This window comes from Sinocyclocheilus anshuiensis, unplaced genomic scaffold (assembly GCF_001515605.1).
Source record: "Sinocyclocheilus anshuiensis isolate Anshui unplaced genomic scaffold, SAMN03320099.WGS_v1.1 scaffold877, whole genome shotgun sequence".
Taxonomy (NCBI): Eukaryota; Metazoa; Chordata; class Actinopteri; order Cypriniformes; family Cyprinidae; genus Sinocyclocheilus; species Sinocyclocheilus anshuiensis.
The window spans coordinates 893,652-906,776 of NW_015557181.1; the positions used below are offsets into that span (position 1 = coordinate 893,652).

The window sequence follows — 13,125 nt, forward strand, 5'->3', positions numbered from 1 at the left end:
ATTTATAGAACACTACTCATGTTAGCTTTGAAAAGTGTTCTATAAATATCCTTCATAACGGCATCTGATCATGAAATAAAATAGAGTTTGGTCCTCAGCATTGATGTTGAGAAACTGACAGGTGCAAACACAAAGAAAGCCACAGAAAGGCCTGACAATGATAAATATCAACCAGCGGCAGTCAGCCATCAGAACCAGGAAAGCATCTCTCATTTGATTTCTTACTGAAGCAATATTCAGAGGGACCTAGTCACTATGAGTGGGCTGTTATGTTGCCATGGTAATGATTTTCCTCCCACTTATTCCGGCTGCATAATACATTGTGTTTACGGTGACACCTAGTGGGAAACAAGAGCAACTACACTCAGTCAACAGCTGTAAGAAAAGAAATGAAAGTTTTGTTTTAGAGTCATTGTAGATGCAAATCAGGTAAAGCATTTTATAAATGACACATTCTGCTTATTAAATGAGTAATGGAAGATTAACAGTGTTAAGCATAGTAGTGAAGGTTCTTTCGTTTTTTATTCTAAACCTGCTACAGTTTGTTTTTATGCACATACCGATGTTATTTTTTGTATTATTTATATGCTATTATAGTATTTATTAATATTTTAGATGTTTTTAAATATATGTTCAGTGTACATTTTTATCTTAGCTTAAGTTTTAGGCATTTTGTCATGTTTTTGTCTTTTTTTATACATTTTTGGGAGTGTTCGAAGCTGTTTCTATTATTTTTTTATATCAGTTTTAGTAATTTTCATGCGCTCTCTGCTTTAACTTAAGCTTATTTTATTTCAGTTTCTGTCACCATTGTGACACTTCAAATTTTTGTTTAAGTTTTGTGTAATATTTACATAAGCTTTTTTCAGCTTTTTCAATAAAGAAAATAATTTATAATAGTTGTACTTATAAACAGCACAAACATAACAGCATAAATACTCTATCATTACTAAAAACTTTAGCCTTTTATAATTGCATTAAAAGAAAAATAACCAATTACATGTTTGTTTCTATAATTCAAAGGGAATTCAAGCGCAAACAGTTGCCAGTTTCTACTTGGCATTTGAGGCTCAACTGACAATCATACCTGTGATAAACAAGGTAGATATTACAGAGATAATTTATCATCTTTCCTTTAAATGCAGTAAACATTTTATATATGCAAGTTAAAAACACAATGTTTCATCCCAGTGCATTTCTATAAATTATAGAAATATCTTCATTTCCAACTCAAGTTGAGTACAGAGGCAGGACACAATGCAGAAGATTTAGGAAAACCTTTTTTTTTTAATTCAAATACCTGAATTGTTTTGATCTTGTGATCGGTCCAAATACAACTGTGTGGACCTTTATTAATTTGCTTTCATCCAAATGCTTTGTTACAGTTCTCTAGTATGTTTTGAGCTTGTTGCATAACTTATAAGATATTATGATATATCACTACATTTGATCTAGTAATGAGTCAATTGTCATTTTAATAGTCACTGAATGTTTTTTTATATTTTCAGACTGACTTTTTAGCTGTTGCTCATCTGAATTGTCAACATTGGCATTTTAGGTACTTATAAACAGCACAAACATAACAGCATAAATACTCTATCATTACTAAAAACTTTAGCCTTTTATAATTGCATTAAAAGAAAAATAACCAATTACATGTTTGTTTCTATAATTCAAAGGGAATTCAAGCGCAAACAGTTGCCAGTTTCTACTTGGCATTTGAGGCTCAACTGACAATCATACCTGTGATAAACAAGGTAGATATTACAGAGATAATTTATCATCTTTCCTTTCACTCATGTTTTTTGTTTGTTTGTTTTTTACACAAATGTTATGCCATTTATATTTTACCTTGGCTTGGGAATGTTTTCTGTAGATCTCTGCAAAATTGGGCACAAACGTGGACCAAGTTCTCCAAGAAGTGGTGAAAAGGATTCCTCCGTGAGTATCATAAGCTGATTCACTTTTCTCCACAAGAGGTCACTGTGAGAGTGTAAGAGCAGCACATACTATGTGGGTGTGATTCGATTGATTGTATTTGATCACCTTTGTATTCATACGATTGTATCAGACTAAAGGAATGCAATGATCCCCAAAGCCCAGATTTCATCTTTCTAAACAGGATTATGAACAGGGAGAGGCCTTCGACAATGAATCATACGTAACATTTCACACAATATAGAGACATGTAGAAAATATTTAGAATCAATTGATGTGTGATGTCAGGAAGAATAGAAGGTTCTATGAGACAGATGTTATAAGAGCAAGAACATTATTAGTTACAGACATCTCACAAAACCTGTCAAGAATTCATTACAAAAGACAAAAACAAACTTTTTGTTATATATTTGTTAATTTATATATTTGAAGAAATGGAGCATGTTTTTGTAATATATAGAGCTCATAAATTTGTAAAATATAAAATTGCATTGTGAAATTATTTGCAAAACAGTTAAGCACATATATTTCCTCCAAAACAGTAATGCATAAAATACATTTAAAGGTTTGGGGTCAGTAATTTGTTTAAGTCTAATGCTCAGTAATATTGTGAAATATTATTACAATTTAAAATAACTGTTTTCTATGTAAACATATAGTGAAATGTAATTTATTCCTGTGATGCAAAACATGTTTTCCAGCATCGTTACTCCAGTCTTTAGTCACATGATCCTTCACAATTCATTCTAATATGCTGATTTGCTGCTCAAGAAACATTTCTTATTATTATTAGTATTAACATTGCAAACAGTTCAGCTGCTTAATATTTTTGTGGAAGCTTAATAATCATTTAAATTAAAATAATATTTGCTACTGTACTGTTAAAATTACTTTTTCATGTGAATATTTACAAACTCCCTTTGATCATGAAGATGGGAATGAATCAGGAAGTCAACATCGTCATGTGATTTCCCAAAAAACCTGCTCGTCTACATTCTTCATCATTTGACATTTCCTCCATAATGTGTTTTTTATAGCTTCTTTCATAACTTCTTCCTTTTAAGTACATTGTTGGCATTGTACCTGAGGGACAGTTTTCAAATGTATAAAAAAGGCATTTCATTCTCTAAAAAGTCCCACAAGAAATGGGTTTGTTTAAATACATGTCTGTATATGAAATTAATCCGTTTTTCCTCTCTGTTTCAGTCCGACAGCGAGAGTGGAAGATCCATTTAAAGCCCTTGTCTTTGACTCCACCTTCGACCATTACAGAGGAGTAGTGGCCAACATCGCTCTGTTTGGTGGACATGTGTCCAGAGGAGACAAGATCGTCTCTGCCCACCTGGGAAAGTCATATGAGGTCAATGAGCTGGGCCTTCTGAGACCCGACGAACACCCAACAGAAACACTGTGAGAATCTCACATACACTGACCGGCCGCACTAACAGACCTCACAAGAAAACAAAACGCAGCTAAATAAATCAGTCAGTCCTAAACAGTTTTTGTATGAAGATACCAATTTCAAAGGCACCACATCTAAAGATGTAGAACAAAATCAAGTAATCTTAAGAAAAGAGTTTTCAGCCTTTACAACCCAGCCCACACAGAGACTCCAGTATAAAGTTGTATTTCTTTATTATAAGTAAGCTTTCAGTTATCTTTTTGCATTTTTATATAGAATTGTTTACATTTAATGAAATACAATTTTATAATTATTTACTGGTTATTTTGGTTGGATACAATTAATTTAAGAAGATTGTTCCAATTCCAAAACTCTGAGATTGCACTGGAATTTTAATTTTAAACCAAAGAATGAGTTTCATGATTTTAAAAAAGAACATTGAATATTATAAATAACATCTAAAAACATGTATTAAAAGTAAAAAATATTAAAGATTCATAGATCCCTGATTAATTCTTGTTTTCAAATTAAAGAAAATTGTTTTTAGGGGTCCAAAACTCTGAGATTGCACTGAAACTTAGGATTTAAAATGTAATATTAAACCTAAAAATATAGAGTTTTACCATTTAGAAAAAAATAGCATTGAAGATCATGATTAAGTTAAAGAAAATGAACTGGAAATAAACATAATAAAACTGCACAGACCCCTGATTAATGTTTGTTTGTTTTTTTTATAAGAAAATTGTTTTGAGGGACCCAAAACTCTGAGACTGCAAATTTAGGACTGAAATGTAGACTTAGAATCCTAAAAAAAATTATTGAAAAATGAACATTAAAGAATATGAATAAGATGTTAAAGAAAAGGAATGAGAAATAAAAAATTATGCAGACCCCTGATTGAAAAAGAAATAACTAAGAAATTATTAAAACTCCATATACACCCTAAGAAGGAAGCATTTTTCAGGTTTCAGACAGTCTCTGTCGGTTGCACTAATTTAACCTTTGACCTTTTGCATTTTGACATTCTTGCCCTCAGGTATGCAGGGCAGGTGGGTTACGTGATCGCAGGGATGAAAGAAGTGAAGGAGGCTCAGATTGGAGACACACTTTACCTCCAAAAGCAGTCTGTGGAGCTGCTGCCGGGGTTCAAACCGGCTAAAGCCATGGTCTTTGCAGGTGTGTTTCTAAAACCGTCCTGATGTTTGTGCTAAACTGTGTAAACCAAAGTTTAAGGGGTAGGTTTACAGTGCTGTAAATCTGAAATTGTGTGACACTTTCAGGCATGTATCCCATGGACCAGTCAGAATACACAGCCCTGCGCAGCGCTGTGGAGAAACTGACGCTAAACGACTCCAGCGTGACGGTTCAAAGGGACAGCAGTTTAGCTCTGGGGGCTGGATGGAGGTACACACACACACACACACACACACAAACAGACAAATCAGTGTGAGCTTAAACTGTTGTTTTAAGTTCAGTCGCTGAGTCGAGCAGGTATTCTTTCACTTTTTAAATATTTAAAAAGGTTAATTTCTTTGTCTCAGGCTGGGATTTCTGGGCTTGCTGCATATGGAGGTGTTTAACCAGCGTTTAGAGCAGGAGTACAAGCATCTGTCATAGTAACAGCTCCGACAGTACCGTACAAGGCTGTGCTAGCATCTGTCAAGCTCATAAAGGTAGGACTCATTATCACAATGTGCTAAAAAAAAAAAACATCCAGAACACCATAGCAACATGGTATATACTATATACCATAACAACTGCATAGAAACATGCTAAAAACTACTCAGAACACCTTAGGAACTGAATAGCAACATGCTAAAAAACTAGCTGGAATATCTTAGAAATTGCATAAGAATGTGTTAAAAACTACCCAGAATACCTTAGCAGCGATATAGCAATGCCCGGGCATTGTGCTGGTGAGTTTTGCACATGCAACCTCCTTTTTCTTCAGTCTTGTTAACTGTGTGCAGATGGTATGCAGAGATTTATAAGAATGAATGGATGAATGAACAGCAGTTAGCGATAAGCAGTTTTTGATTTGTAGGAACACGGTGAAGAAGTGATCACCATCATCAATCCTGCTCAGTTCCCTGATAAGTAACAGGTCGTGGAGTATCTGGAACCCATGGTGATGGGAACCATCATCGCTCCAGATGACTTCACTGGGAAGATCATGACCCTGTGTCAGGTGAGATTAGGTCGATCACCTTTCACATTGACTGCAGTTTAGTTTAGTTTAGTTTACTCAATCTAAGTAAAAACTAAGCAAAGTAATAATCATGGTCTCTCCTAATTAGAAGAAAAAGACCAAAGTGACGAAATCAGTGACAACAGCTTAATTTGCCTCCTAATTTCTGTGAAAGCATATTTTGAGTCTTGCATTTGTAGTGAATCACAATGCAATTCTCTGCCTTGTTGAAGAGCCGCAGGGCCGTTCAGAAGAATATGTTCTACATCGATGACCATCGGGTGATGATGAAGTATATTTTCCCTCTGAACGAAATTGTAGTGGACTTTTACGACCAGCTGAAATCCATGTCATCAGGATACACCAGGTGAGCTCGTTGTGAAAGAATGAATTAGTGCTTATATTAGTAATAAGACTTTTATATAGCACATTTCAGAAACTCAAGGTCGCTTTACAAATATATAAAACCAATACATAATCCAAGCAGTACTAACAATACAGAGGCAAAACAAAACAGAGACAAATAAAAGTGTGAGATGTGTTAGGAAACATTAGAAAAAGATTGTAAATAAGTGCGGTTTCGGTTGTGTTTTGATATCTGGATAGATATACCACTATATCACTTTGAGTTTCTGGATGAGCTGGATGTCACTTCTGTGAATTTGTTTTCCTGTTGTCCATAGCTTTGATTACGAGGGTGCTGGTTATGAGGCCGCTGATCTGATTAAGATGGACTTCCTCCTCAATGGGCGGCCAGTGGAAGAACTTGCCATTATCGTTCATAAGCAATCTTTCATGATACAGTTTTTCTTATATTTCAAGAGGTATTTCTAAGTTATTTGATAATTTAAAGGCAATTAAATACCCAAATCCCTTAAAAATGTGAATATGGCTATAAAGATCAACAGCTGTGGTTAGTTTTTTTCTTTCTGAAAAACACTTGCAGCTGTGTAGTTTGTGTATGATTTGAGCTGGAAATTGGCAGCATCTCGATATCATCTTCCATGTTTATGATGTGATTGCTAAAAAAAATGACACAAGCTCTGATTCGTCCTTGTGTTCAGAGACAGTGCGTACAGTGCGGGTAAAGCCATATGTGAGAGACTGAAGGAGTCCATCCCGAGACAGATGTTTGAGATCGCAGTGCAAGCAGCCATCGGCAGCAAGATCATCGCTCGAGAAACGTAAGTGTGGACGTGTTGTATTGTGCATGTTACTAAGATAATAACCTCAAACCTAAAGAAATAGTTCACCCAAAAATTAAGATTTGCTTAAAAATTATGTCACCCTCGGGCCATCCAAGATGTAGATGAGTTTGTTTCTTCATCAGAACAGATTTGGAGAAATTTAGCATTACATCACTTGCTCACCAATGGATCCTCTGCAGTGAATGGGTGCCGTCAGAATGAGAGTCCAAACATCTGATAAAAACATCACAATAACAGCAGTAATTAACATCTTGTGAAGTTGTTTGTTTGTAAAGAAAACAAATCTATTATTAAGCAGTTTTAGCTTCAAAGCTTTGCTTCCATCTAAAATATTCCATCTGAAAGAGTCCATAATCCATCTTCCATCTAAAAGAGTCCATAATCCATAATACTGCTTTCTCAAGTGAAAAAGCTACCTTGTCTGAATCAGGAGAGAAATCTGCACAGATAAAGCATCATTTACAAGCATAAACAGTTCAAAACAGTTCTAAACAAAAATGTTGGTGGATTTTGATTAACTTTTTCACTGGAGGACTATGGATTGTGGACTATGCACTTCTTTATTTTGACCAGAAGAGATGGTTTAAAAGTGGATTTAACACCTTAATAATGGATTTGTTTCTTACAAATATGCATACTTCAAAAGACATTAAATGATGGACTGTGGTTGTGTGGATTATTGCCATGTTTTTATCAGCTGTTTGGACTCACATTCTGACGGCACCCATTCACTGCAAAAGATCCATTGCTGAGCAAGTCATTTAATGGTAAATTTCTCCAAATCTGTTTTGATGAAGAAACAAACTCATCTACATCATGAATGGCCTGAGGGTGAGTAAATTTGAAGCAAATTTTCATTTTTGGATAAACTACTCCTTTAATATTCCTTATCTTTGTTTCTCTCTTTTACAATAAAAGCATATCGAAAGAATGTTCTAGCAAAACGTGTGAGTACCTCTTCTCATATTGAAAAATGCTTCTTCGACTTTTTTGATTAGCTGCTGATTCTTGGTGACATCTGTCTTTCCTAGTACGGTGGTGACATTACACGAAAAATTAAGCTGTTAAAGAAGCAGGCTGAAGGAAAAAAGAAATTGCGCCGCATTGGAAACATTGACGTCCCAAAAGACGCTTTCATCAACGTTCTTAAACGGAAGTAGTTCCCTCAGGAACATTATCATAACAGACATCAAAGCCTGGGGTTGATTTGTGAATAGGAACATGTCAATGTACAGTATGATGTGTGATTTAGAAATGCTATTAAAGTTCATATAACTAAGTGATGTTGTTCTGGGAACTTAAAGCAGGTTTGATGAATTAATCTTCATTATGCTGAAACAACATCGCAGTTCTCTCAGGAGCGGATTCAGAGACTGCAAGCTAAGAGTTTTCATTGGAAACGTTTAGACTGAGTGGATGCAGAAGTATTTGGCAGCGCTGTTTTCCTTTGAACACATTTATTTCATTTCCATCAAGCTGCAGAGGTTGCAGTGGTTGTGGATGTAAGGCTGAAAGCAGTCTGGGACATTTTCTGAAACATCGAGTGTTTGAGTTTTTGCAACTATAAGCAGAAACCGGGCGATTCGGACAAGACTATTGCATGTCAATGTCTTATTTCACCCCATAATTAAAAACATATAAGGATTTTTACTGTGCATATAGATAATCAACCCTGTTTTTATTACAGTTCCCTGCAAACATGTACCTGCGGGGCCCATGCTGGCTTTTTGCGGGCACAGTGGGCTAGGGCCAGCCCACACCAAACCTAAACAGGCCCAGTGCGGGCTTTTTGTGTAGGCAGCCTTGTAATGCAACTAGGAGAATACAAACAACCTTGACTGGCCATTCTTTAGCCACTCAGTTGAAGTGGAATGGCACAAACCAAAAGAGACCTTTTCAGAATCTGAAGGTCACCACATCATGGTCCCGTTTGAATATCGATTTAAAGTTTTTTTCGACGTGGGACCATAGTCTGGACTATTTTTGACTGTTCCCGGTTAGGAAGAGTCTGGTGTTTGAGAGCCGTGGCGTGTTTTCATTACAAGAGGTTGGATTATTCATTTGCTATCAGTCAACTTCAGCTATGGACAGTTTTTGGACATTGATGTACTAAAGATAAGACAGTGAAACAGATGTATTGTTGTAGATTAATAGTGCGGACCCTGTGTGGGTATAGTGAGGGCTTCCTGGGGGCTAAGTGAGGGCTGCCCGTGCAGGGCCAGCGTTAAGGGGCCAACATTTCGCCAATGAGCAAATTCTCAGGGGCCCTGTGCTGGCAGCCCGCTGGGGGCCCTAAGGCTAGCCCTAAGTAGGCCTGTAAAGGGACAGTGCAGGCTTGTTTGCAGGGATTGCAATTAAGCACACCACCTTTCCAATTGGTGGCCACTGGCCAGAAAGTAAAAGAAGAAGAGTTTGAATAATAACCGTATTTTGGTGCTGCACAAATTTTGTTCAACGCACGGCTAGCTAGCTGCCTCAGGGGCCGTGACGTTTGTCAGCATTCGCCATTGTCCAAATAATTGAGATGGCCAGTCAATCAAATAAAGGCGGGCTTTACTGTTCACAGAAGCCAAGTGACAACTGTTATTTGACAACTGTTTCACTATAGAAATGTTAAACGACCAACAGAAATATCCAGAGTTGTTGTAAACTACTATCAAATTTCCCCGTTTTATATTGAAAAAATGTGAATCAAAATAAAATGACTTTGACTCAAGTGTGTTTCAAGCTTTAGGACAGTCATTTAGCCTATTAAATTAACAATATTATAGTATATAGAAAATAGTTTGAATGCATTACATTTCAAATTCTATTTCTTTATAGGGCTGGGTGGTATTGCTATACATATATATCATGGTTTTCTAACTTGTTTATATCATAGTATGTAAATATATCTGTGCAGCACAGGAATATATGTTATTCACAGTGCTCTTGACTGAATAACATTTGTAGGTTTAATAGGAATCAGTTTATATTTAATTCATACAATGAAGTCTATGCTGTGTTTTATTTTTACATTTGATTATTTAAATATACTCCACAGATATGGAGAACATAAAAATGTACCCCATTGTTGTTAGAATTTTTGATAGTTTTGGGAGGGTAGTTATGTTACGTAAGATTTGTGAATCAAGTCTACTGGGTGAGCAATATGAATTGCTTGATAGTGAACTGAAGAGTTCAACATATGTAAAAATTATCCCAGCCCGTCATAAACCATAGTTTCAGACTCCTCTGAATTTCAGTCATTTTATTCAAACATACACACAAAAGACAAATCTTTTTCTCAGGAATATATGGTTATATCATTTTCTTCATAATTAATTTTGAATATGGAAATGAGTGTGTGCAAAGTGGTACTCAAAATACGACCTGGACATCTTTCTGTAATATTCATTATGTCTGTACAAATTGTGTACTATTGAGGCACAATAAATGAAACTTTCTTTTATTTATCCATCCATGAGCAAGTACAGAAAGACACAAGAGGATGATTTGGTTTTTGGAGTGCAAATCTGTTAACAGTCAGTTTACATAATCTTCAAACAAATTTGTAAAACCATAAAAAAGTATATTCTCCTTCCAAAATCATTCACTAAAGTACAGTACAGGAGGGTTTAGAAACACCAAAAACTCAACACAGACTTATTCAGAAAGCAATGAAACAAAAGTGTGTTTTACAATACAAGTAAAATGTCAGACTTGTGCCTTATACTGTAGTTTTAAGAAATGAAACGGCCTGTATATCACAAAAAACAGTAACTAAAGAGAATACTACACTACACATCATGTGTGAAATTAGTTAACTTCAAAAACATTCACACACTTCTCTACTCAGATGTGCCAATAAAAGCCTTTTAATATATGAATAAAGCAAACATGAAATACACTTTTCCAGCATTTTCCACTGGTTTCACATGCTGCAAGTAACCTGGATTCATTCAAAGGCAAGAAAATGTAAATTGAAATTGTATAAAAATTACATGTACTTAGTAGGAAATTCTGATCACAGATCAGCTTCCTGTTAACTTGTGTTTATCGGCATATAAGACACTACAAATGATTAGGTATCATAAAACCTGGAGGTTTCATATGTATAGGGAGAGATCCTAAATTTGGAGAATTTAGGGAAGAGACTTTAAAGTGTATTTACGTAACATCTAAACAAAAATATTCTTAAAAAAAAACACTTTCAATAAGTTGCCTTGTAGTAAAAATCCACATTCAAGTCAACTAACTTTAAGTAGCTGTGGGTTATAGTGTGTTAATAAAAAACTGACCATCAGTGAAAACAGATGCTCGGCTTGATTTGCAGACATTCAATATTTCCTGATTAAACTACAGTACAGAAAAACTGATATATACGCTTTCTCAGAATGGGTTGTAGCAGATGTTTTCTTTCATTAGTGATGTGAAGGAGTGTGATAGTGTTATCTAAAACAGTAAACATCAGCTGAAAGGGTTAAAGTAAGAGTGTTTCTTAGTATAATTTCCCTAAACCATTGTCTTTTCCTGTTAATACTGGCCTTAAAGTAGTTTAAAAGTGTATAAAGGCTAATACAGAGATTCAGTTGGAGTGCGTGAACATGGCACCATGGGAAGGCAGAGGTGTTTTGTACAGCATCTACCTGTTACACTTTATGACCATTCAAAACTGCTGTGGTCCCTGAGGCCAGTTTCCACTCATTCACACTGATTTCATTCCAATTTTTCTGCCGTTTTTCCAGACGTCCCGTCTGGCGTGTTCAGTCCATGTAGTCCTTCATGCTGAGCATCGGCTCAACTAGCTGATTGTGGACGTGCATCAGCCCTGCAGGACAGAAGATCCATCAGTATGTTTAGGAAATCCAGCCCAGCCAAAGATATTAAACCCCCAGGAGATACCAAAGCCCTTAAGACTGGACAGATTGTGTTTCTGAGAAGAGCGCTTGTGATGGACATTCCAGACGGGTTTAGATCTTGAACCTGCCGTCTTTAGACAGAAATTGACCTTGAGACGAGCCAACCAGTAAAACCAAGATGAGATCAGTAAAAACGATGAAAAGCAAACAAACAGCTGCTCTATTGGGTTCCTCAGAGGGAAAAAGGATGGCTAAAATTGTGGGGTTGGTAAGATTTTTCAATGCTTTTAAAAGACATCTCATATGTTCACCAAGGCTGCATTGATTTGATGGAAAATACAGTAAAAGCAGCAATATTGTAAAATATTTTTACAATTTAAAATAACTGTTTTCTATTTGCATATATTTTAAAATGTAATTTATTTCTGTGATGTCAAAGCTGAATTTTTAACATCCTTTCTCCAGTTTTCAGTGTCACATGATCCTTCAGAAGTCATTCTAATATGCTGATTTGATGCTCAAGAAGCATGTTTTTTTTATTATTATCAATGTTGAAAACAATTGCTGCTTAATATTTTTGTGGAAATACTGTACATGTTGATCAAGATTTTTTGATAAACCAATTGTTCAAAAGAAGAGCATAATAGCAATCTTTTGTAACATTGTAAATATCAATTTAATGCATCCTTGCTGAATACAAGTATTAATTTCTTTAAAAAACAACTTTAGAACAGTAATATGCATATGAAACCTGAGGCCATGAGGATGTAAAGAATTTCATGAAGTCACAACAGTAAACGTCAATCAAATTCACACAGAATTTTAAATTGTAAGAGCAAACTGGTAAATCTGAATGAACATGTTTCTTACCTTTCAACGCTTGTTTTAATAAGTAACTATTTAGTCAATGTACCAGTTCTTTGTTCTTCAAAGAATCTGCTTCCACAGAAGAGCAACTTTTCGTCTACGTGAGTCAAAGATTTGCCCCTCAGGCAGCAGAGAGCTCAGTCACGTACCTTTAAAATACTTCACAGTTTTGACCCTGAGTTCCAGTGTCGCATCTTCATCGCAAACAAAAATGGTTTGTGGATGCTGCTGGAAGGCAGACACCGTCCACATGTGGTTCACACCTTCCTCGATGGCTTTATACAGGGCAAAGGCCTTATGAGCCCCTGTGATCAGAATCATGACCTGCAAATACAGGACAAAAAGATGTCATAAATGATCACATTCAGAATGGTGGCTTTCACATGTTGTTCTGAAGGCAAACATGTGTCAAAAACTAGTTTAACTTTGGAGTAAGATGCCAACATTTCTATGTCTAATCAAGAAATGATCAGGTCCTAAAACAAAAGAAACAGTATTGTTTCATTACTGTAATTTTAAAAAAAAAGTTTTTTTTTTTTTCAGGGTACAATGCGACTTGGAAATGTTTAAGGAGATGCACACTGTCTGTTATAATAATATGATGATGATGATAATCAGTGTTGGGCAAGTTACTTCCAAAATGTAATACATTATATATTACTAGTTACTGTCTTTTGAAAG

General features: G+C 35.6%; 1 protein-coding gene and 1 pseudogene across 1 annotated transcript in view; one reads left to right on the top strand and one right to left on the bottom strand.

The window, feature by feature from the left end:
• LOC107678626 (translation factor GUF1, mitochondrial-like) overlaps positions 1-7,932 on the top strand; it is a 12,047-nt pseudogene extending 4,115 nt beyond the window's left edge.
• Positions 7,933-10,168: 2,236 nt separating this feature from the next.
• LOC107678655 (glucosamine-6-phosphate isomerase 2) overlaps positions 10,169-13,125 on the bottom strand; it is a 6,962-nt gene continuing 4,005 nt past the window's right edge. The window contains exons 6-7 of the mRNA XM_016474007.1: positions 12,594-12,768; positions 10,169-11,546 (exon numbers count right to left, since the gene is read on the bottom strand). Coding sequence (XP_016329493.1) covers positions 11,482-11,546; positions 12,594-12,768 — 240 coding nt within the window. The 3' untranslated portion in view covers positions 10,169-11,481. The remainder of the gene's footprint in view (positions 11,547-12,593; positions 12,769-13,125) is intronic.